The sequence below is a fragment of the Cryptomeria japonica genome, chromosome 8 (assembly GCF_030272615.1).
Source record: "Cryptomeria japonica chromosome 8, Sugi_1.0, whole genome shotgun sequence".
NCBI classification, from domain to species: Eukaryota; Viridiplantae; Streptophyta; class Pinopsida; order Cupressales; family Cupressaceae; genus Cryptomeria; species Cryptomeria japonica.
In genome coordinates, this window is record NC_081412.1 from 93,212,372 (window position 1) to 93,236,203 (window position 23,832).

General features: G+C 37.3%; 1 protein-coding gene across 14 annotated transcripts in view; it reads left to right on the forward strand.

Moving 5' to 3' along the window:
* LOC131037020 (LIMR family protein At5g01460) overlaps nt 1–23,832 on the forward strand; it is a 63,970-nt gene that overhangs the window by 16,379 nt on the left and 23,759 nt on the right. For all 14 annotated transcript variants that reach the window (XM_057969056.2, XM_057969051.2, XM_057969046.2 and 11 more), the window contains 4 exons: nt 16,059–16,186; nt 16,396–16,506; nt 17,173–17,271; nt 17,406–17,528. In XM_057969056.2, the coding sequence (XP_057825039.1) occupies nt 16,059–16,186; nt 16,396–16,506; nt 17,173–17,271; nt 17,406–17,528 (461 nt within the window). The remainder of the gene's footprint in view (nt 1–16,058; nt 16,187–16,395; nt 16,507–17,172; nt 17,272–17,405; nt 17,529–23,832) is intronic.

Here is a 23,832-nt window from a genome sequence, read left to right on the forward strand (position 1 = left end):
AAGACAAGAAAAGTGATGATTTTTTGGAGACTAAAGGGAAAATCGCCCCTGACCCTTGCTGAGGGTCCAGGGCGAAATTTTGATTTCCCTCATTTTGTAGTGGAAAGAGACCAAGTTTTGAGCATGAATGGAAAATGAATGACTTTCCCCACCTGCTTGAGAGAGTTTTACTTGAAATGATGAAAGATCTTGTTGGAATCATCAAAAATCGCTCCTGACCCTCTCTAAAGGTCCAGGGCGAAAAATCTTATGGGGGTCATTTCTAGCCTTGTTTGGTTGATTTGAGATGTCAAAGGCATGATGAAGGATGAAATGAGCATGATAAAGTATCCAGACTTGATTGGAGATGATGAGATGAAGGAGTTTTGCCCAGGAAAGGTAAAATCGCTCCTGACCCTTGTTGAGGGTCCAGAGCGAAATTCTTTGCAAGCACTTTTTTGACCTTTCTTGGACATGAAAACCTATTCATAGCATGAAACAAAATGACATCTTCCTTAGCAAAGAGGTTTTAAGATGAAAAATGAAGTATTTTGGTCACAACTATAAAAATCGCTCCTGACCCTCTCTAAAGGCCCAAAGTGAAATTTTCAAAAGAGCATTTTTCTTGCAAGGTCAAAGTGGTTTTTATAATTGGAATGGATGAAAGGAAGCATGTCTTACCCATTGAATATAACTTTGATGATCAACAAAGGAGGCAATCAAGCCAAAATTGAAAAATCGCTCTTGACCCTTGCTAAGGGCCCAGGGCGAAAAACCTAATATTCAACCTTTTCCTCCAAGTTTGAACAAATCTGAGCCTAGGCACGAGCTTGAAATGATGTTTTAATAGCCTTGAAGTGAAAAGAGATTGTTGAGAGTCAGGATTTTGAAGGCAATTATAAAAATCGCTCCTGACCCTTGCTGAGGGCCCAGGGCGAATTTCCAAAATTCTCTCCTTTATTTGAAGAATTAAGGGAAAATCTTGCTTAGATAGGAAGAGGACATGATGTTTTATGCCTTAGTGGCGATTTGAAGTCTAAAAGATGAAGAAGTATGCCTAAAACCTAAAAGTCGCTCCTGACCCTTGGAGAGGGTCCAGGGCGAAAATCACAAAAACTGCATGTTTTCTTCAAAATTTTGCTAAGGCAAAGATAGGCTAAGATGAAAAGACCTCCAAAAGCATGATGAAGGATGATTTGCCTTTGAAACTTGATGATCTTGGGCTAAAAATGAAAAATCGCGCCTGACCCTTGCTGAGGGTCCAGGGCGAAAATGTTGAAAACTCTCATTTTACCTTGCAATAACGAAGCAAATTTGGATGAAGAGGATAAAGGAAGGATATTGCCTAGTGGTGAATAAAGTTTCAATAAAAAATGATGGAGAATTAAGCCCAATTTGCAAAAATTGCGCCTGACCCTTGCTGAGGGTCTAGGGCGAAAAACTTGAAAAGGCAAAATCTTGCTTAGTTTGGAGGCATTAACATGATCTAGCTTGGTGAGAAAGTGTTTTGATAAGGGAATAAGGATTTTTAGTCAAAATTGAAAAAATCGCTCCTAACCCTTGCTGAGGGTCTAGGGCGAAAAACATCAAAATTGCACTTTTTCTTCCAAGTTGGATAGAGCAAAGTCTGGAAGTTAGTGAGAAAACTTATTTGAAATGTCCGGGAAAGATTTTGAATGTTGAAAAATGCTAATCTTGAGCAAAATTAGGAAAATCGCTTCTGACCCTTGCTGAGGGTCCAGGGTGAAATTTCCTCTAAGGCATTATTTCCTTCAAAATTGTTGATAAATTAACTTGGTAATGTAAGGAAATGGATCTTTGGGAGTGGCCTAGAGGGTTCAATAATCAAGCCAAGGTGGATTATAACTTAAAATTGAAAAATCGCTCCTGACCCTCAGAGAGGGTCCAGGGTGAAATTGACATTTCCACCTATTTTCCTCATGCAAAATAACAAATTTTGAAATGCAACACCTTAACTGGATATCAATTTACCCTCCAGGAGATTTTGGAGTCAAGAGGCGAAATATTCAAGGCTAAAATTGCAAAATCGCTCCTGACCCTCAGAGAGGGTCCAGGGCAAAATCATCATGGAGTTTCATTAAGCCTTGTTTTAAAAATTAATATTCTCCAATTTGCATTAGATCGCCAAAATTGCTACTTTTGAGGCATTTGGAAAATTAAAATTAAATTAGCATTAAATTGAAAGCATTTTGGCATTTAATAAATTAATTTTAAGCCTTGAGAAAATCGAAATTTTACTTTGGAGGCATTTAAAATTAATTTTTATTAAATTAAAATTCAATTAATAAGCGCTCAAGGCATTATTTTGCTTTTATTTTACAAAGTCCGCCCCCTTTTTTTTTTTGAGATTTTATTTATTTTTACCTTCTTTTTGCCAAGTCAGCCTAGGGGAAGCAAGGGGTGAGCGCTCTATATATTGGAGGAGTTTTGTTTCATATTTCAAATCATTCAATCATTTCCTTAAGTGCGAAATTGGAGAGCTAATTGGGTGCGAAATCTAGCTGGATTGGAGCGAATTTCTTCTAGGTGTTGAAGGCCAAAGAGGGTGGAGTTTATTCTTTTGAAGCTAGAGGAGGCACAATTCATCCAAGAGAGGGCTTTGATCTAAACTTTGCCTAGCGAAATCCATTTTTTCTTGCATCATTTCTTAGAGTTTAGTACTCAAAAGGAGGTATGGCGAAATCATCTTAACATCCTTGGTCAAGACTTGATTTTTTGGACATTTTTTTAGAAAAGTCTTAGTGTTGCATGGTTAATTAGGAAATGATAACTCTAAATTTATCATGAAGTTTCCTAATTAATATCTTAAATCTTCCTTTTGAGTCTTAATTTCTACACTTCAAGATATAATGCTTAAGAACTAATTTTGAAATGTTGTGTAGGTGTCAAGATGGTGACTCCAAAGGCAGGAGCATCTACTAGTCGCCCGGCTCTCATCAAAGAAGATCAGAAGAATGACGAATTGGAGACCAGGATCATGTCCAAATGGAGTAATATTGGAGATACCAATTTAGGAAACTTCAATGTGAAGAAGTTTTGAGAGGTCCCCTACATTGGCAAGCCATCGCCTGTTGCGAAGAAGATAATTGAAAGTGGCATCATCAAGGCGGCAAGTTTCCCTCCAGCAGTCAAGTGTCATGAGTTGATGATCGAGTGTGCCCGCCACTATGACTCACAATCAAGGTCGATCGTATCCAAGGAAGGGAACACCTTAGCTTACCTTTCAAAGGAGGCTATAAGTGAAGCTCTTCATCTTCCAGAGCATAAAGATATGATTTACAAAAGCTTAGAAGGAGCCAAGTCAATGTATGAAGATGATCCCCACAACTGTCTGAACCTCATCAACAAGAATTGGTTGCTCAAAAGTTGGCCTCGCCTGAACAAGATTCCCAACACCCTGCATAGGATCGACTTCCAAGAGGAGTATAGAGATTTGATAACTTTGCTCAATCGAGTTACAGGGGCTCCTCAAGCCTTCTACTTCGAAAAGTGGATGTTCTTCTTCATTCAAGTGATAGTCCAAGGAAAAGGAATGCTTCATTGGGCCAGAATTATTAGCAATAGTCTGGATGTGCAGTTGAGAAGACTAAGGCCTACCAAATCATTCCATATGAGCTCATATGTTATATATGCCTTGATCAGGAGTTTCGAGTATGCAGGGCTACCTCACAGAGGAGTGATTGGAAGAGGACCTGGAGAGGTGAGAGCTTGTGACTCTTATGTTCATCTGCATCATCCGCCCAGAGGTGACTACAAGTTAGTCAATGATACCTTCACGATGAACATCACTAGGATATTGCAAGGTGGAATTCATAATCGACTATCTCTGGATGCATAGGAACTTGTGAAGAAGTATGGTGCATGGTTCATCCAGTTTCAAAAGTTTACATACATCAGAGTTCATGGGTGTCCTTCACCTCCCTACATGTTGCTAAGGTATCCGACAGACAGAATAGTGTTACTTGAGGTAACTAGACAGTTGGCAGCTTACGCAAAGGTATCCAGACACAAGCATGGAAATGGAATTCCCGTGCCCATCATATTGGGGAATTTAGTTGAAGTATGTCCTAACACTCAAGCCTCGAAGATGCAGAGAAGGAATTATCCTTGTATTCATTCACATTCTTTGCCTCGCGGGAGAATGTTGATCCTCATGGTTATATGGAGGAGACAGTTGGTAAGAAGTACAAACATGAGTTTCAGGTGGAGGACTTTTGGATGAATCTCTCAAGTGATTTAGAAGTTAAAAGAAAGATGCATTCCAGGTTACCTGTAGATTTCATCAGGAAATGCAAAGTTTATAGAGTAGCTGATCAAGTCCAAGACAATGTTAGGCACCTCCAGTCGTCCTATGACAAGGAAGATAAAAGAGTAAAGATAGATTGGAACGAGCCCGAGGTTTTAGACTTGAGAGCTTTGATGACCCCTGTTTTATCATGTACTCACAGATGGGTGGATGTACAACATTAGAAGTTGAGAGAGCAGAACGTATCGATGACTTTTACTTTGGAGGCAAGACCAGAAGAAGGAGAAGCAAGCCTGAGTGAGGACACTTCTCATCCTAGAGGCGCAAAGAGGAAAGAAAGACCTGAGAAAAGAGAATCTTCCAAGAAGAAGCAAGAGGCCAATCGAGATCGCCCATCAAGCACATCTTCTCAACATGAAAAGAAGGCAAGTCAAGCTGAAGGTCAAGAGAAGATGGTACCTAAAGTTGATGAATCTATGGAATCCATGGTGCAAAATGATAAGCCGGAGAAGGGACAGACACCTCAACATTCATCAAGTCAATCTCCCCGAATTGATGAGCTATAGGAAGATCAGAGAAATGACGATGAAGCGACATCTCCTCTCCGAGAAGATGAACCACTGCCTAAAGAAATACAAGTTAGAGAAACAAGATCCGCCATCCTGGATTGGTTGAAAGAGAGACTGACAAGGGTGATTGTGATTGAAGAGGAAGAAGATGTATTTGATTTAGAAAGCCCTATAGGAAATTCTCAGGAGGTAACGGAAAAGAAGAAGGCCACAAAGATGTCCAAGGTGATAAGGGATGAGACAGGATCCAGGAAATTGCAAATAGCTACACCAGTAGTGGACAAGTATGAAGGTGAAATTCTTGCAGATGAGTATGACTTAGAAACATTTGAGCTTGGTCCACTCACTACTGAACAGGCAATGGAAGAGGCAACCGATTCGTTTGAAGCACTTAAAGACAAACTTAAGGAAGAAATGGAGAAGAATAGGAAGCTTGAGAGAGAGGTCGGTGCTTGGAGAGGCTACTTTAGTCATCTCAAGCAGCCCTTGAGACGTCAGGATCCAACAGTATCTCCTTTACAGGCACTTCCTCTTGAATTGGTTGGCGAAGCAGAAAGGGTCAAAAGCTTGGATCAACTTATGAGCTCTTGGATTGATAAATCCCACACGGTAGCCGTTGAATTTGCAACAAGGATGATGAAGACATATCATCGAGCTATCCAGGTCCTTGAAATTATCCATAATCTATTGATAATTGTAGCCGCTTTCGCTCACACTCGAGATGTTACCATTCCTGTCCTTCAAGTAATTAGACAAACACCAAGACGGATCCTAGCACAAGAAAAGATAATGGATGGAGGAACTCATAACCTCCTATAGTGGTCAGCTTTGCTCCAGATGAAAGAGGTCCTTTCTGAAGACATCAACACCAAATGCAGTCAAGTTGAAGGTATCATCCATCCAATTCAGGATAAGCTGTTTGAAGTATTGTGTACCATTCTTGGCAGGCGGATCGAGATTGAGACAGATGTGGACATCCAAGAGTTGGAGGATAGAGTCAAGGTCATCTTTTGCAAAGAGGAAAATGTCATCACAGATGAGCAACGAGACCTGATGTTCACTACCATGCTCCTGATTGAGAAGATCAAAGAACTTGAACCTGGATGGGAGACAGCTCTTCTCACTGCTTTTGATCAGGTCATTCACCTGGAGGAACGAATGAAGAATCTTCTTGAGGTTCCTATTGCTGAGATTGAAGGAATTGTGTCCAGATTCGTTGGATATGCTAAGAAAGAGCATAGGAAAGGGAACAAGGTTCTAGAAGAAAGGTTGTTATAGGATGATGTGGCATCTTAATTATCATTGTTCTATGTTTCCTCGACTTTTGTGCCAATTAAATATTTGGCTATGTATTTAATAATGTTCATCTAAAAGGGGAACTTTTTGTAACAAACCCTAATTAGGGTTTAGGTGTCAAAATCTCAGCTATTGATCTTCTTTCGATTTGGGCCGTTCATTGTAATTGAGGATGCTATATATACCCTCACTCATTTTCATTTTGTCATTAGATGATTAGATATTAGAGAGAGAGATTAGAAGAGCTTAGAGAGAAAGTTATTGTGTAGCAAGATTGAGTAGCGAAGAAAGAATTTTGAACAATTGTTGTCCATTTGGCTTTGAGATCAATAAAATATTGAAGTTATGGTGTTTTATTGCAATACTTGTGGCTATCTTCATGGTTGTTTATCTTCTTGAATCATTCTCAGTCGAAGTAGTATTTAAGTTTGAAGGACTAAGTGTTGTGCTTGATCTTTGGTGAGATTCATATCCAAACTGCTAGCTTCTTACTGATTGTAAGGACGCCTTGTGTGGTCAACTGGAGATATTGAGATTGCTTGAACATTCAATCATTATTGAAATATTGATATGTATCTTTATGGCAGTATCTATAATTCTTGATGATTTGAAAATCACTAATCACCTTAGAAGATCGCATCAATTCCAGTAGAGTTGTAATTCCTTGGCAATACTGAAATTGGTAGAATCTTACCAAGTCTAGCCTACATTGAGTCATTCTTAGGATTAGATTAGAGTTCATCTCTTGAAACCCCTATCTTTTGATCTTTTTTGAGAATTTGTTAGTATTAGAAAAATCTTGTTCCTACAGTCGAGTGAGAGCAACACGGACCAGCTTTCTTAGAAAGTTCGTAAGACCCCTTGAAGAAATAGCATTTACAACGACCACTGGTGCTTATCCACACGTAGAGATCCTAGAAGAACCTTGAAGTCACCCTGATTGATACTTTTCGCGATATCTTCAGCATTCAGAGGCTTTATTCAAGAGAGGATAAGGTACCATTTGAGTATTTTATTCTGTGTTTGATAGTGTACAAAATACACGTCAACAAAACCCTAATTAGGGTTTCTATCTTGTAATCCTAGCCATTGATTTTAAGTCAATCAGAGCCATCAATTTGTAAAGGGCTCTCTATATAAAGCCCTGGCTCCTCATTTGTAAAGGTTAATAGTTAATAGCTAGCTAATAGTGAATAGTTAGAGAGTAGGAAATAGTTAGAGTAGAGTAGAAAGAGAAGGCAAAGATTGTTGCCAAGATATTGTTGCAAAAGACTTGTAAACTTAATTGAAGAAATGGTGAATTCTATGGGTCGATTCAACAATTTGCATGGTCTCTATACTTCTCAAATTTGATTTCATGTTATTAGGTGAATGGAACAAATTTGTATGACCAACGGTGAAATTCGTATATCCATATTACTAGCAGTTTGTTGATTGCAGACTTGCCTTGCGTAGTCAACTGGAATCATTCAGCTTAAGCTTAGCTTCAATTATCGCTTCTTCATTGATATGCATCAACCTGATGGTGTCCATGTTTGTAGTGGTGATCTAAACATCATAAAGCTTTCCTCAGAAGATCGCACTAATCTTGTGGAGATGATCCTAGGATGTCAAAGCAAGACTTAAGTAGAATTTCATCAAAGGTCATTCATTGCTCTTACGTTCTTAGCGTTAGAAATAGATCCCGTTCCAACCCTTATCCTTTTTTCCTTTTTTCAAAATCAAGGGTCAGTGAAATTCCACGTTCCAGTTGTTAATGCACTAGTAGCTTTTGCAAGATAAGACTCTCCTAACCCTCTACTCTGTTATTAGTTTACTCATTCATGCTTTATGTTTATCAGACTATAACATTGATCATAATTATTGATATTGGATAATGATGGATTAGATTGACGATCTACTTAACTATGTTAAGCGTCAATCTAAATGCTATTGGGCTACTAACTCGATAGCATATAATACTAACTGTAATTGTTATTGTTTACTTTATATTGATCCATTATTTACTGCAGGTTAGGAAGATGAGCATGTATCGATTTCAATGTCATCTCCTTTGGTTTGAATGATGTATAAGTAGTAGGATGGCCACGGTCGAGTGGCACCTTGATGGGACATGTCTTTTAGACATGTCCGACCAAGATGTCACTTGGTCGTGACCCTTACTAACATTAACCGATCCATAACTAATCGGTGTTACAAACATACCTCTTAATGTATCGGTATCATTGATAATGATAACAGTGCTTGTTGACATACTCGATAATGAATCGGTATCATTGTTAATGGTTACAATGCTTATGAACATACCCGATAGTGAATCGGTATCAAAGCATATAATAATGGATCAATATAAAGTAAACAATAACAATTACGGTTAGTATTATATGGGCATTAATATAGCATATTAATGCCCATATAATACTAACCGTAATTGTTATTGTTTACTTTATATTGATCCATTATTATATGCTTTGATACCGATTCACTATCGGGTATGTTCATAAGCATTGTAATGCCCATATAATACTAACCGTAATTGTTATTGTTTACTTTATATTGATCCATTATTATATGCTTTGATACCGATTCACTATCGGGTATGTTCATAAGCATTGTAACCATTAACAATGATACCGATTCATTATCGGGTATGTCAACAAGCACTGTTATCATTATCAATGATACCGATACATTAACAGGTATGTTTGTAACACCGATTAGTTATGGATCGGTTAATGTTAGTAAGGGTCACGACCAAGTGACATCTTGGTCGGACATGTCTAAAAGACATGTCCCATCAAGGTGCCACTCGATTGTGGCCATCCTACTACTTATACATCATTCAAACCAAAGGAGATGACATTGAAATCGATACATGTTCATCTTCCTAACCTGTAGTAAAAGAAAGATAGCAATATTAGTGTCATAGTAAGGGTCACGACCAAGTGACATCTTGGTCGGACATGTCTAAAAGACATGTCCCATCAAGGTGCCACTCGATCGTGGCCATCCTACTACTTATACATCATTCAAACCAAAGGAGATGACATTGAAATCGATACATGTTCATCTTCCTAACCTGTAGTAAAAGAAAGATAGCAATATTAGTGTCATAGTCATAATATCAAAATTAAAATACACCATCCTGCATATAACCTGTTCATTAAATTGGAAATTACAATACTTTTACATGGTATCAGAGCCAAGTTGATCGAACTTGAGGCTATTTAATTTCGTGAAACAAATTTAAGAACAAGTTTATATACTACATCACATTTCTTCAAATGGCCAGTGCTATCAGATTCGAAGACAGACTCGGAGGTGGCGATGATTTTTCAGCCTGGAAATTCAGAATTCAAATGATCTTAAAGGAGAACAAAGTGGATTTGTTTGTTCAAACTAAAAATGATCAACCCGAAAATGAACCTGACAAAACAGCATGGATTGAGGGAAATGAAAAGGCAATAAAAATAATAGTTGATGGGGTGAGAAACAACATAATGCCCATCATAAGAAAACATCAGACAACCTATAAAATGTTCAAAGCTCTTGAAAGCACATTTGAGATATCAAATGCAAGTCGAACTCTAGCATTAAAACGAGAAATAAATCACATCACCATGAACAAAGGGGAGACAATCAACGCCTACTTTATGCGGATATCAGTTCTAAAAGATGAACTTGCAACTCTGGACTACGAGATCCAAAGCAAAGAGTTAACACTCATTGCTTTAGATGGATTGCCTAGTGGATGGAGCACATATGTCCAAGGCATCAGTGCAAGGTCCAAATATCCCAAGTTTGAAAGATTAAGGGATGACTGTCTCCAAGAAGAATCAAGACTGAACAAGATGGGAATAAAACACAAGAATATAGATGAAGACCTAGAAGTTCTAAACACCAACTCCACCAAGCATAACAAGAAAAGGCAGTTTAGAAAGAGAAAAGGTCGTCAAGGCAAGAATACTTCAAAGGAGGACTTATCTCACATTCAATGTTACAGATGTGATTAGTTCGGACACTTAGTTGCAAAAGGCTCGGAAAGAACAAAGAAACATGCTACATTTGTTAAAGCAGGAAAGACTAAAGGGGAAGATGACTCCGGGAAATACGTATTCTACTCAGCACTCACAAGTCAAGCTTCTAACAAAATCAACTCATCGGTGATTGACAGTGGTTCATCCAGGCACATCACTGGGTTTAGAGAAGTACTTGATTCCATGACAGAGGAGAGTGATGAGGATGTAACCATCAGAGATGACTCCACACATCTAGTCAGAGGAGTAGGAACTTGCACCATCAAATTGAAGACAGGCATAACCCTGTGGCTTGAAGGAGTACTATATGTCCCTGGCATCAAAAGAAATCTAGTCTCTATATCGACACTAGAAGATAACGGATACAGAGTGACATTCATGGACAACAGAGTATTGGCTTGGCCAAAGAACTCCTCCATCAAGAAGGCAAAGACCATTGGACAGAGACGGGCCTATTTGTATGAACTGTGCACAGAACCTAATCTAGCCCTAATCCATGAAGCCACTAATGCAAATGAAGTTTGGCATAGAAGATTAGGTCATCTGAATTTTAGGGCTTTATCTTCAATGGGAAACCTTGTCACAGGTCTACCCAAGTTAAAGCAAGATCATTCAGGGGCATGCAAAGGATGTGCTCTAGGTAAGAATACCAAAGGTGCATTCCAAAATAGTACTGGAAAACTAGCAAAATTCTAAAATTAATTCATTCTGATGTATGCGGACATACGTCCGTATCCTCACTAGGGGGATTCTTGTATTATGTAATATTTGTTGATGACTACTCTAGGAAGACTTGGATCTACTTTCTGAAAAGTAAAGAATCAGAAGAGATCCTCTCTAGATTTAAAGAATTTAAATCACTAACTGAAAACCACTCAGGAAACAAAGTTAAAACCCTAAGAACCGACAATGGGGGAGAATACACATTAGATTTATTTAAAGAATTTTGTAGAGATAATGGGATTAAGAGGGAGCTTACTATACCTTATAACCCCCAACAAAATGGGGTAGCGGAAAGGAAAAATAGGACCATAGTTGAAGCTGCCAAGGCCATGATCCTAGATCAAAACCTTAACACAAATCTCTGGGCTGAAGCATCCAGCACCGCTGTATATATACAGAATAGGTGCCCTCACTCCCATCTTGAGGACAAAACTCCTGAAGAAGTATTCACTAAGATTAAGCCTGATATTAGCCACCTTAGGATATTTGGATGCCCTGTCTATATCCCTATACCTAAAGAAAAGAGACTAAAACTAGAGCCTTTTGGAAAAAGAGGATTACTTGTAGGATATAGTGAAACCTCCAAAGCCTACAGAATCTATGTACCTGGTCAAAGAAATATTGAACTAAGTAGAGATGTAATATTTGAAGAGGACCTAGATTTCAAAAGAGCTCAGAACTTCATAGAACCTGAAATCCATGTACCTACCTCTAACTTAGATGAAAATCCTGCTCCTGAGTTTCAGAGGGAGAATCTAGATGAAACTGAAAATGAAAATGAAAACTCACCTAGAAATCTCAAGAAAAGACCACTATGGGTCACCAAAATAGTAGAAGAAGCTCAGAAGTTTGCTGCTCCTTCTGGAACCTGTAGAGAAAGCGAAAGACCTAATAAATTTACTAGCTATGTTGCTCTTATGAATGATCTATCTAAAAAGGAACCTGACAATGTGACAGATGCCCTTAAACATCAAGTATGGAAGGATGCTATGTCTGAAGAGTATCAATCCATAATGAAAAATGATGTATGGGAAATTGTTCCTAGGCCAACTAAGAAGTCTGTTGTTTCTTCTAAATGGTTTTTCAAGATCAAACATGCAACAGATGGCAGCATTGAAAAATATAAGGCAAGATTTGTAGCCAGAGGATTTTCTCAAAAGGAAGGAATAGACTATGAAGAAACATTTGCTCCTGTAGCTAGATATACCTCAGTCAGGGCTGTACTAGCCATTGCAGCAACAAAGGGATGGAAGGTACATCAAATGGATGTAAAGACAACTTTTCTTAATGGAGAGATATCTGAAGAAGTATACCTAGAGCAACCTGAAGGTTTTGAGATCCATCATGCAGAATCTCATGTGTGCAGACTCAAGAAAGCTCTATATGGGCTCAAACAGGCTCCTAGGGTCTGGTATGAAAGAATTGACACATATCTATTAAAACTAGGCTTCTCTAAAAATGATGCAGATCCTAATCTCTACTACAAACAGAATAAAGGTGATATGCTAATAATAATTTTATATGTTGATGATTTATTAATCTCTGGAGAAGATCACCTTATAGATCAATGCAAGAAAGAGCTATCCAAAGAATTTGATATGAAGGACTTGAGATTCCTTCATTATTTCCTAGGGTTGGAAATATGGCAGAATCCTGATAACATTGTTCTAAACCAAGGCAAGTATACATTAGACATCCTGAAGAGATTTGGAATGCTCAACTGCAGACCTATGACCTCTCCAATGGAAACCAATCTTCATAAACTCAAAGAAGCAGCAGCAGAATCACCTTCTACTGACCCCACTCTATACAGGCAAATGATTGGGTCTCTTATGTATCTGGTAAATACAAGACCAGATATCTGCTATGCAGTAAATGTCTTGAGTCAGTTTATGTGTGAGCCAAAGGAGATACACCTTGTAGCAGTAAAACACATTATGAGATATCTACAAGGCACCTTAAACCTTGGTCTCAAGTATAAGAAAATTGATCTTAATCTACACAGATTCTCAGATTTAGATTGGGCTGGAAGTGTGATTGATCGGAAAAGCACCTTTGGGTGCTGCTTCAGTTTGGGATCAGCCATGATATCTTGGATCAGCAGAAAGCAGTCTTCTGTAGCGCAAAGTTCCACCGATGCCGAATACATTGCAGCCTCCATGGCTGCCCGAGAAGTGGTGTGGCTTAGAAAGTTGCTTGTGGGATTGTTTGGTAATCCGATGAAACCTACTATCATCCATTGCGACAATCAAAGTTGCATAAAACTTTCAGTGAATCCAGTATTCCATGATAGATCCAAACATATTGAGATCCCATACCATTATGTACGAGATATGGTAGACAAAAATGTGATCAAATTAGAATATGTTAGTACGGGAGATCAGACTGCAGATATTCTGACCAAACCACTTTCCAGAGTGAAGGTTGATCACTTCAGAAAAGGTTTAGGTATGATAGAAAGGTAATCTGCTTTGTAAATAAGATGTTGAAAATGTAAAACTTCTTTTGTCATGTTGAGACATTATGGGTTTACCCCCTGTGTTCATATCTAAGAGGTGACGATTTCTCAGATTATGAACACTTGTATGCAGACATCATAAGGTGACGATCTTATGATTCTCAAACCAGTTATCATGTTGGATCTTTGGTATGTCATGGATGTGCCATGATGGTGTTGTGATAAAACATTTGAATAAAATGTTTGTGCACATATCACAATATGGATAAGATGAGAATTTAACCATCCTCATATGTTTATCCTCAGTGTTGCGTGTTTAGGCAATACTAATATCACATGTCTAAGTGATATTTTGTTATAATAAAATGATGAATTCTTTATATCACATGATTGGGGGATACATACTTAGAGTAATGTCTTATATTTGTATCCTATGTCCTGATGATACGTCATATCATATGTATAGATGATATATATTCTTGGAGACTGACATTATGAAAAGAAATGTGATGCAGGTTACTTTATCTATCTTCCAAAAGCTAAGAGGGAGTGTTAATGCACTAGTAGCTTCTGCAAGATAAGACTCTCCTAACCCTCTACTCTGTTATTAGTTTACTCATTCATGCTTTATGTTTATCAGACTATAACATTGATCATAATTATTGATATTGGATAATGATGGATTAGATTGATGATCTACTTAACTATGTTAAGCGTCAATCTAAATGCTATCAGGCTACTAACCCGATAGCATATTAATGTCGATTCATATATGAATCGGCATTAATATGCTATCGGGGTATTAACTCGATAGCATATAATACTAACCGTAATTGTTATTGTTTACTTTATATTGATCCATTATTATATGCTTTGATACCGATTCACTATCGGGTATGTTCATAAGCATTGTTACCATTAACAATGATACCGATTCATTATTGGGTATGTCAACAAGCACTGTTATCATTATCAATGATACCGATACATTAACAGGTATGTTTGTAGCACCGATTAGTTATGGATCGGTTAATGTTAGTAAGGGTCACGACCAAGTGACATCTTGGTCGGACATGTCTAAAAGACATGTCCGATCAAGGTGCCACTCGATCGTGGCCATCCTACTACTTATACATCATTCAAACCAAAGGAGATGACATTGAAATCGATACATGTTCATCTTCCTAACCTGCAGTAAAAGAAAGATAGCAATATTAGTGTCATAGTCATAATATCAAAATTAAAATACACCATCCTGCAGATAACCTGTTCATTAAATTGGAAATTACAATACTTTTACACCAGTAATATCCAAAGCAAATCAGACGTTCAGGTCATTGAAAGTAAGTCCCCTTGTGATTCCAGCAAAATCACATCATACCGCAAGAGCTTATCCACACGTAGAGAACCTACAATCAGAACCTTGGAGCTACTTCGATTGATCCTTCTGTGAGATCTTCAGCATTCGGGGAAGCTTTATTCAAGAGAGGATAAGGTACCTTTAGGTATTTTATTCTGTGTTTGGTCGTGTACAAAAGACACATCAACAATACCTAAAATGCATTCCTGCACTTTTGCCAGCATCACACTGGATCCACCTTGCATACTTGCTTCCAACGTTAATTAAATAAACACTCTTATTGAATTAATCAATTTGAGCATTCTTCTAACGTTAATTAAATAGATCCTGAATTTTTAATTAATAAGTTTAAGTAATTTTCTAACATTTATCAAATTAATTACCTTTATTTATTTAGTTAATTTAACCAATATAGCCTTTTTGCTAATGTTCCCACCTTAATTGAATAAAATCACATTTATGTAATTAATTCAATCATTCCCCCAACATTCTCCCATATATTAAATAAATACATAATATTTAATTAATTTATCTTAAATCCTGTTTATCATTAGTTGAATAAACAAATCAGGTTTAGTCAACTAATTAATCATTTGCACATTCCTTTGCCACTTTGTTTAAAATAAACAAAACCAATCTTGCTCAAGGCTCCAAATGCACAAAGCTCTAATATGATTTTTTTTCAATCCTCACCCTCCATCAAAGTTTAGAAAATTTCCACCCTTCATTGCTTCCAATCTTTGCCCTAATCACATGCACCAATCACAAGATGCCACTTGTAAGTTTCTCATCCTCTATTGCAAATGGATCAACCCCATCTTTCCATTGCACAAGATTTTATCCTATCCATTTATCATCCTCATTGAAAATCTATAAGTCAACCATTCCTCAAGCCATTTCTAAGCATAGAAATTGGATGCAAGTCAAGGTTATGCTGTTGATATGAGCAAATAAATCTCCTTTCAACTGCAATCAACCATCCTCGGCATATTGCATGGTCAACAATGTTTGTCTTGGTGAGAAGTTTTTGTCGTTTTCATCACTTGTTTACTTACCATAGCTCAATATAAGGTGTAACTAGGTGTAGAATAGAAATTTTAGTTTATGCATTGTTTCTATTGTTTTGTTACATATTTTGGTAAACACAATGTTATTCACTCATGGAATGTTATCATGGATATACATATCAGTCCTATTCTTTCCTTTTGTGATTCAGGGATCAGTATCTCTAAGTTTGCAAACACACATGGTTTCAGTATCTAAAGATGACAGTTTGCATATTCATTTATTTTTATCATTTATGGTTGAATTTGGAATTAATTTTGTGTTTATGCATTCTTACTTTAGATTTCATGATTTATGAACTTAGGTCTTGTTGGTAAAGTTGATTTCACCGTACGACATCTTTCATCTGCAACAAATACATTTCCAAGCAGTTGGTCTGATCTTTCAAGCAACCGTCCTTGTATACAAGGAACAAATGGCAGTAGTTTACAGGTATTAGTTTCTTAAATTCTCCAGTCATTGATGAGTCACTTAAATTTCAGTGTGTCCTAAGCCCAAGTTTCTTGTTAGAGATGAGATGGAAGGAAGGAATTTAAGTTTTTGCATGCATCTAGTGATTTTTTGTTCATTTACAAAATTAGACACAAATCATGCCTTCAATTTTATCATAAATTTCCAATACTTTCTTTGGTTTTATGCAGTGTGCTGCTTACACAGCTCGTTCATCATCAGAGAGTACTTGGACCATGCGGACGACCTTTCCGGAATATGTTGTAGCTCTTGCTACAATTGTTGGATCAGTACTATTTTCAGTATGTTTTGTTTTATATGTTTATTCATTGTCTCTCATGTATTAGAATTTAGAGTAGAGGTAATTGTGGAATCACTTAGTCAAGGATTTTAATTTCTTAACTTTAGCACTTGTATAACATCATTTAATTTGTATGGGCCTGAATGTCCTAATTACACAAACACCGTGACTTCTGACTGCAAGCCACTAAAATGTTTTTGATAAATGTCAGTAATAAAGATGTGACAAGCAATGCATTGTTTTGTATCATATAAACATAAAGATATGACAAGCAATATATAGTTTTGTATTGTTATATTTCCCCTCATTTATTAGCTGTCCTACTTTCAAAGGAGAAAAAACAAATACTTTTTTCAGGGCATTAATGAACCATCAAGGAACAATGTTACAAGATATAAAGTATTTCAAAACTTTCCCTATTGTATTTTCAAAACTTTCCCTCTTGTATTTATGCTTGTGAGAAGGGACTCTCTATATATATTTTTTAATTTTTGTTTAACATCATTTTGGTAGGGAACAATTTTGCTGTTCAGCAATATTGCATTTATTTCAGAAAGATGATACGTAAATTAGTTATTAACAGGTTATGGTTTGGTTGTTCTTTGTATGATCAAATAACTTTTGTGAGATCAATTACTAACTTGATGTTTTTATGCTTATTATATAGATATTTGGTGGAGTAGGAATTGCTTGTTTGCCTTTGGGTCTTATATTTTCTTTCCTTCGCCGACCAAAAGCGGTTATTACTCGTGCACAATATATCAAGGTTGGTTTGAACTTTAGATCACAGGTCCCTATCAGCTTGTTGAATTGGTGATTTTTAATATTTAATTTTACAGATAATCATGAGGGATTATAACCGCAATGTAGCAAGAGTATAATATAGTTTTCTTTTTATAGGAGGCGACTGAATTAGGGAAGCGGGCAAGAGATATAAAAGAAGCAGCTGCGGCACTTCAAAGAGAGGAGAGAAGTGGTAATAAAGGAAGGAAATGGCGCAAGAATGTTAAGGCAGTTGAGAAGGTAATATTTATATTTTTAACAGTTTTATATTCAACTATTATTTTGCTTTCAGTTTGATTACATTGGGCTATAGTTACTACTGGAAGTCAAGGGGTTGACAAGCTCTGGGAATTGCCTAGAATGTGCAATGACTATCCATAGGGTTCATTCTTTTAACATTCTTTGTGTTCCATACTTTTACACTTTTTTGGTCCATATCTGCACTGGCATATAGTGACTAGCCTCTAAAAGTTGTTCAATTTTAAAAGAAGACAAATGTAATAACACAAAGAGCTGCATAGAAATAGAATGCCACAAAGAGATTTTTAGTAATGCAATACTTGTTTACCTCGTGGGGTGTGTTATTAATATTGCATATCAATAGTCAGATGATAACCATAGGATAGAATAGTAACCAAAAACTCAGAGCAATGCTTTCATTAATGCCAAAATGTCTAGTACAATAATCATTCTTTGCATCAGTGTATCCAACAACAAGTACAAGAGCATATATAAAGACACGGTCGAGGGTTGTGGTTACCACTCGTGGGGAACCATTGTGCAACGGACAACTACCCTCGACGACACTAACATACTTAACCAACATAGCTTAACAAGTAGTACAAAGCCCATTTTACGACCAACATCATCCCCCCCCTAAGAAAAGTCATCTCCGGACGACAAGTACAAAAATCCGGGACTAACACAACAAAATGGGGATGAAGTACACTGTATACAATAAGAAAATCACTGAGAAGAAGGGGCTAAGGGGGCATCCCTAAAGGAGATAGTTGCACCGCCGATGAAGAAGATGCATGAACTGCTCACGCCAGTCAAGCCCGGAACTCATACACCTACTGCGTCCTCGCCTGAAAACCCTTTTCTGCTACCATCCAATGCTCAAGTGTGGATTTCACCATTATTGCTTCCGCAAGGAGTTCTTTTTTTCCTTGACATCACGGTCCTCCCGTGCCTAAACCAAACTTGTCTGCAAAATATGCTTTTCAGTCTCAGCCTCCACCAACTGCTACTCAAATGATATTGTCTCCCTAGCCAATTTGTCCTCGATAGCTACCCGTGCTGCCCTCTCGACATCCAACTCTTGGGTACGCTGAGCTAAGTCTCATGCTACTACAACCTCCAACCTAGTGGTCAGCTCCTCCCGAGCCCTCTGTGCATCCACCAAGGCAACCTCACGTCCAGCCAAGACATACTTCGAGTTCCTCAAAGCGTACCATTCATGCCTGGAAGTGGCCACAACACTCTGGCACAAAGGCTAGGAGATGCCTCAAATCCTCCATCACACGCCCCAAAGGCTGATAACTGAACTGAATAACTCCCTGGTGCCGTACGACTTCGCGTGCTTGCAATGCCTTCCCTCAAACTCTGTTTGTTCGCAACCTCCAAATCCGTCTCCCTCTACGGCTTATGGCTTCCCCGCCAATGCTTAGCTTCAGGCTTCTTTCTCACAGTACGGAACAACCCCAACACTTACCGTGACTTCTCTGATGCCCTTCGCCCAACTCAAAAGTGTATTGTAGCTCAAAAGTAAACTGGGGGTCTAGGGGTAGTGCCCCCAGCGGGGTCGAGGGGCAGCGCCAATGACCGGAAATCCTTGTTGGTGGATTGGATGCCAATGAGGCAAATATGTTATCTGATACTTGGTTATTGTTTCTAAATGCTTGTTCTATAAAGCCTATGGCTGTGAGTGTATAAATTTGGCTGCTAGAATTAGCTGCCCTAATTGGGTGCTTGATTCGTGAGCAGACCACACAACATTTGTTACATGCTCCAGGCTGTGATACTCCAGTACCATCAACTTCCCTTGGGTTTCTATAAAGCTGGGTGAGAAAAGCCATTCAAAAACCTTCAACAATATCCTCTCTTGTTGCAAGTTCCCAAAAGCTCCTCTAAATTGTGTTAGCCATGTGTTATGCTTTAGATTATGTTTTTTCATAACTTCTGGGGTTTTTGCCAATGGAAGGTGTTTTCTATTGATATTAGTTTGCACTAGTGATATATGATTGTTATAGGTGCTTTTGGTCTAGTTAGTTATATTAAGATGGTTTTGATATCGAATTTAATATTTATGAATCACATTCATAGGGATCGATATCTTTTGTGATTGAGTTTCTGTAATGTCCCTTTTGAAAAATTGATTGCTCGAATAAGTGAATTACTTTATTCATCTATAGAGCCATTTAAATAGGCGATTACAAGAGGTAATGTTTCTAAAAAGAAACAACTGCTTCTAAAAATAGAAGCTAAAAATAGAAAACTAAATAAAGCAAAAATTACACTAATGACCATTAAAATACTAATTAAATAATAATTAAATATTTTAATACCCTCCCTTAATGGTCATTCTATCAACAAACTACCCTACAAAAGACATTGCAGGTCTTTCGATCACAAACGCAAAGAACACTGTGCTGTGGCGGAGACCCTCCTTGGATTTGCAAAGTGTTAATGACAAAGAATACCAGAATCCATCCAACTTGATGTTGGGTAACCAAACTGAAACCATGAATTTGAGGAAAAATCAGCAAACCCTTTTGCAGAAGAGTTCTGAGCACTGATTGCTCCAGCAACTCCTAAACATACTGCAAGATACCACGGTTGCAGATATTCGCCTTGACAATGCGACCCAAAACTGACTGCAACAAAGCACGATTTTTGAGGAGAAAAATCGATCAAAACCAGAGAACTTCGCGAATTACAAATCCCATGCGAACTTCGCGTATTACAGATGATTTTTGAGGAAAAATCGTAAAAATCAACAAACAATTTTTGAAGAAAAAATGGTGAAAACTTGGAAATCCCAAGCAAGCTTTGCGGATTATAGATGATAATTTTTAAGGAAAAAATTCTAAACCTTGCGAACAATTTTTGAGGAAAAAATTGTGAAAACCCTAAAAATGTCGTGTGGTAAAATACCAGACATCACGTGGCAAAAGCCTGATTTTTAAGGAAAAAATCAAGCAAAACCCTCCCATGATTTTTTGTGGAAAAAATTAGAAAACCGAACTGACAATTTTTCAAGGAAAAATTTTGAAAACCTTGGGACCTGTAGGGGACGAGAGGCCTTGTCCAAAAAAAAAAAAAAATTTTGTGGAAAAAATTAAGAAAACCTAGAATAATTTTTTAAAGGGGCAAAATTAATAAAACCCCCAATTTTTTTTTTAAGGCCAAAAAAAATTAATAAAAACCAAAATATTTTTTCTATGGGAAAAATATTAAAAACCCCAAAATAATTTTTTTAGGACAAAAATTAATAAAAACCAAGAAGCCATAGCTGCCGAAGGAAACACAGACAAAAAACCTTCACAAAATTGCGCACTGGAATAAAACATGAATTCGCGTGCAGAAGAAATCTGCCAAAATTGCCCATAACCACAAACTTCCGTGGCCAAAAACCCTTTGCCGCCACCGTAGTAGGTTGCAGAAAAAAACACAGAGAATTGTAGCAAAAAAGAAGAGATTTTTTTTTCCGTAGTAAACCCGACGAAAATCGCGCTGTCGCCAAAAAAAGCACATCTGCAAAAATCCCGAGCTGTTAAAAATCGTGAAAGTAGCGTTGCACAGGAAAGGGAAAAAGAATCGCACAGAAAACCCTAGCAGCAGGCCCGGAAAAATTGTGATAAGTGCAGACGAAGGATGCCTGAAAATAAACGCGATGCAGACCAAATAAATCCCGCGAGCCCTGCAAGAAAAACCACGAATAACCACGATCTGAAGAAATCCAAACCAGACCTGCAAAAAGGAACTCAAAAAACTTCGAAACAGACGCCCGCAAACTGCCAATGTTTTTTTTTTTAAAAAAGAATAAAAAAGTCTGCAAAAAGAATTCCAGAATAGGTTCTGCAAATTTTTCCTAAAAAATTTGCCAAATGCTAAAAAATCCCATCGACCCATTTTGATACCATGAAAAATTGATTGCTCGAATAAGCGAATTACTTTATTAGAGCCGTTTAAATAGGCGATTACAAGAGGTAATGTTTCTAAAAAGAAACAACCGCTTCTAAAAATAGAAGCTAAAAATAGAAAACTGAATAAAGCAAAAATTACACTAATGACCATAAAAATACTAATGAAATATTCTAATACCTTTTTGGGAGTGCCCAGCTTGCCCTAGTTTACTATTCTTAGTCAATAAGGGAGGGTTAGAGGGGGAGTACCTTTATCACTATAAAAGGGAAAACCTTCAAGCAAGTTAGAAAATAACCTACAAATTATATAACTAACTATGATGATGCATAAAGTAAACAATGAATAATAATGATGAAACATAAAGCAATTTACAATTGCAAACAACTATCGATGTAGAGATCAGAATTATAAGTCATAACTAAAGGAATCCCATCATGGCAAGCTAGGATGGGTAACTTGATAGGGTGTCTTAACAACCGTTCTCCCTATTGTAAGTCATATTGATAGGGTGCCTTATCAGCCGTTCTCCCTATTCAAGCCATATTGATAGGGTGCCTTACCAGCTGTTCTCCCTATTCAATCCGTTATAACCACGGTTGATTTCAATAATCAGATATAACACATATACATATTACATCATATTGACCATAATAGGTTACACAGTATGAGCCAGAAATAATAAGATAACATGCAGTGAATAGTCATAAAGATGATCTGCTATCACTAATAGTATGCAGAGAATATTAACAGAATTATGCACAGAATTTCATACCAGAATATCATATAAACTTAACAGCAGCTGCAGGTTCAATCTATTTATTCTGTTCTCTTTCCTCAAGGACTGTTCGATCCAATATTATTTTCTTATTTCCCCCATAATGGGATGGCAGATTGGATGAAAGCTTTAAAGGAATCCAACACTTTGTAATTAACAAAGCTTGCTGATTACTCATGATATCTCTGCAGTGAGATTTCTTTTCTTGTTTGATTGTCTTCCTATTGTCTTCTGTTCGATGCCCCTTGGATAATGCTTTTCTAAGTCTTAAATATCCCTCAATCTTGTTGTAGGGTTGTGACCCTTAGGCAATTCCCTTTCTCTTCGAGGAATGATATCTCTTCCATGTGCCTCTTCATTTATATAATTGCTGCACTCTTTAAAAATCGCTGCCTTAAATCAGTTGCTCATTCTTAATGAATTCTTATCATCATTGCCATCCTAGGATCGCTATTTTATCTTAATGCTATCCTTGAACATTGCATTGACAAGTCACTAATCTTCCAAAGTGAATCGCTACTTTATTCCAAGCTGTCATACTTCTTCTACATTGATAGAGGGTGACATGGCATCAAGATTGGGACATGACAGCCCCCACGCATACCACCAAGAACAAGGGTGTTACTGCCTGTAACTTAATAACAGTTCTGATCTGATCTGATTGATGGTGACATCACTGGATGCTTTTGATTCCTTTCCTTTATATCTCTCAATGTGAGGGAGAGGTCACACCTCTTCATCATGTATGCCCTTTGGCAAGAGACATGGCCTTTCCACCATTAGCACCTTTTGAAAGAGTGCAACTCTTCATTATATCTGCCCTTTGAAAGGGATACAACCTTTCATGATCAGATCTGCACTTCTTATTTAAATCAGATCTGCACTTCTGATTCCCAAATCATTCCCCTCCTTCAAATGAGTTCTCTTCTCCCTTGTATACCTCATATTTGAGGGAGACACAACTTTTCATTCCATGTCTTTTGACCATTCATTTAACTTTAATCGAATTTTAATCATATTTTATTATATTTTAATTTAATTCTAATTTTTATTCTTTTGTATTTTAATTTTATTATTATTATTTATTATTAAATCATATTTCAAAGTGGGGACATTACAGTCCACCCTTCCCAAAATTGCTTGTCCTCAAGCAATGACAAATTTTAACCCAATCTTTCCAAATATGAGGGTTAGAAGCATGACACACATTTATGACCTTAAATGCAATGTTCTTTCCTAAACAAGTTCATATCCCTTTGATTCCCTCTCATTATTCTCATATTCGAAATTAACCAAAAATAGAAATCTCATGATGATAGGGATATGTTTATAGTAATCATATTAGGTATGAGCCAAACATGGGGTATACACATAAAAACACAGAACATACACACAGATATATGCAAACACGGAGAAAACACGCGAATACACATTATTAGATTATGTCTTATTGACTAGATTAATTCATCTTTACCCTGCAGGATGGCAGGATCATTCTCTGACACCTCTTGTAATGTCCCTTTTTGGGAGTGCCCTAGTTTACTATTCTTAGTCAATAAGGGAGGGTTAAAGGGGGAGTACCTTTATCTCTTTAAAAGGGAAAACCTGCAAGCAAGTTAG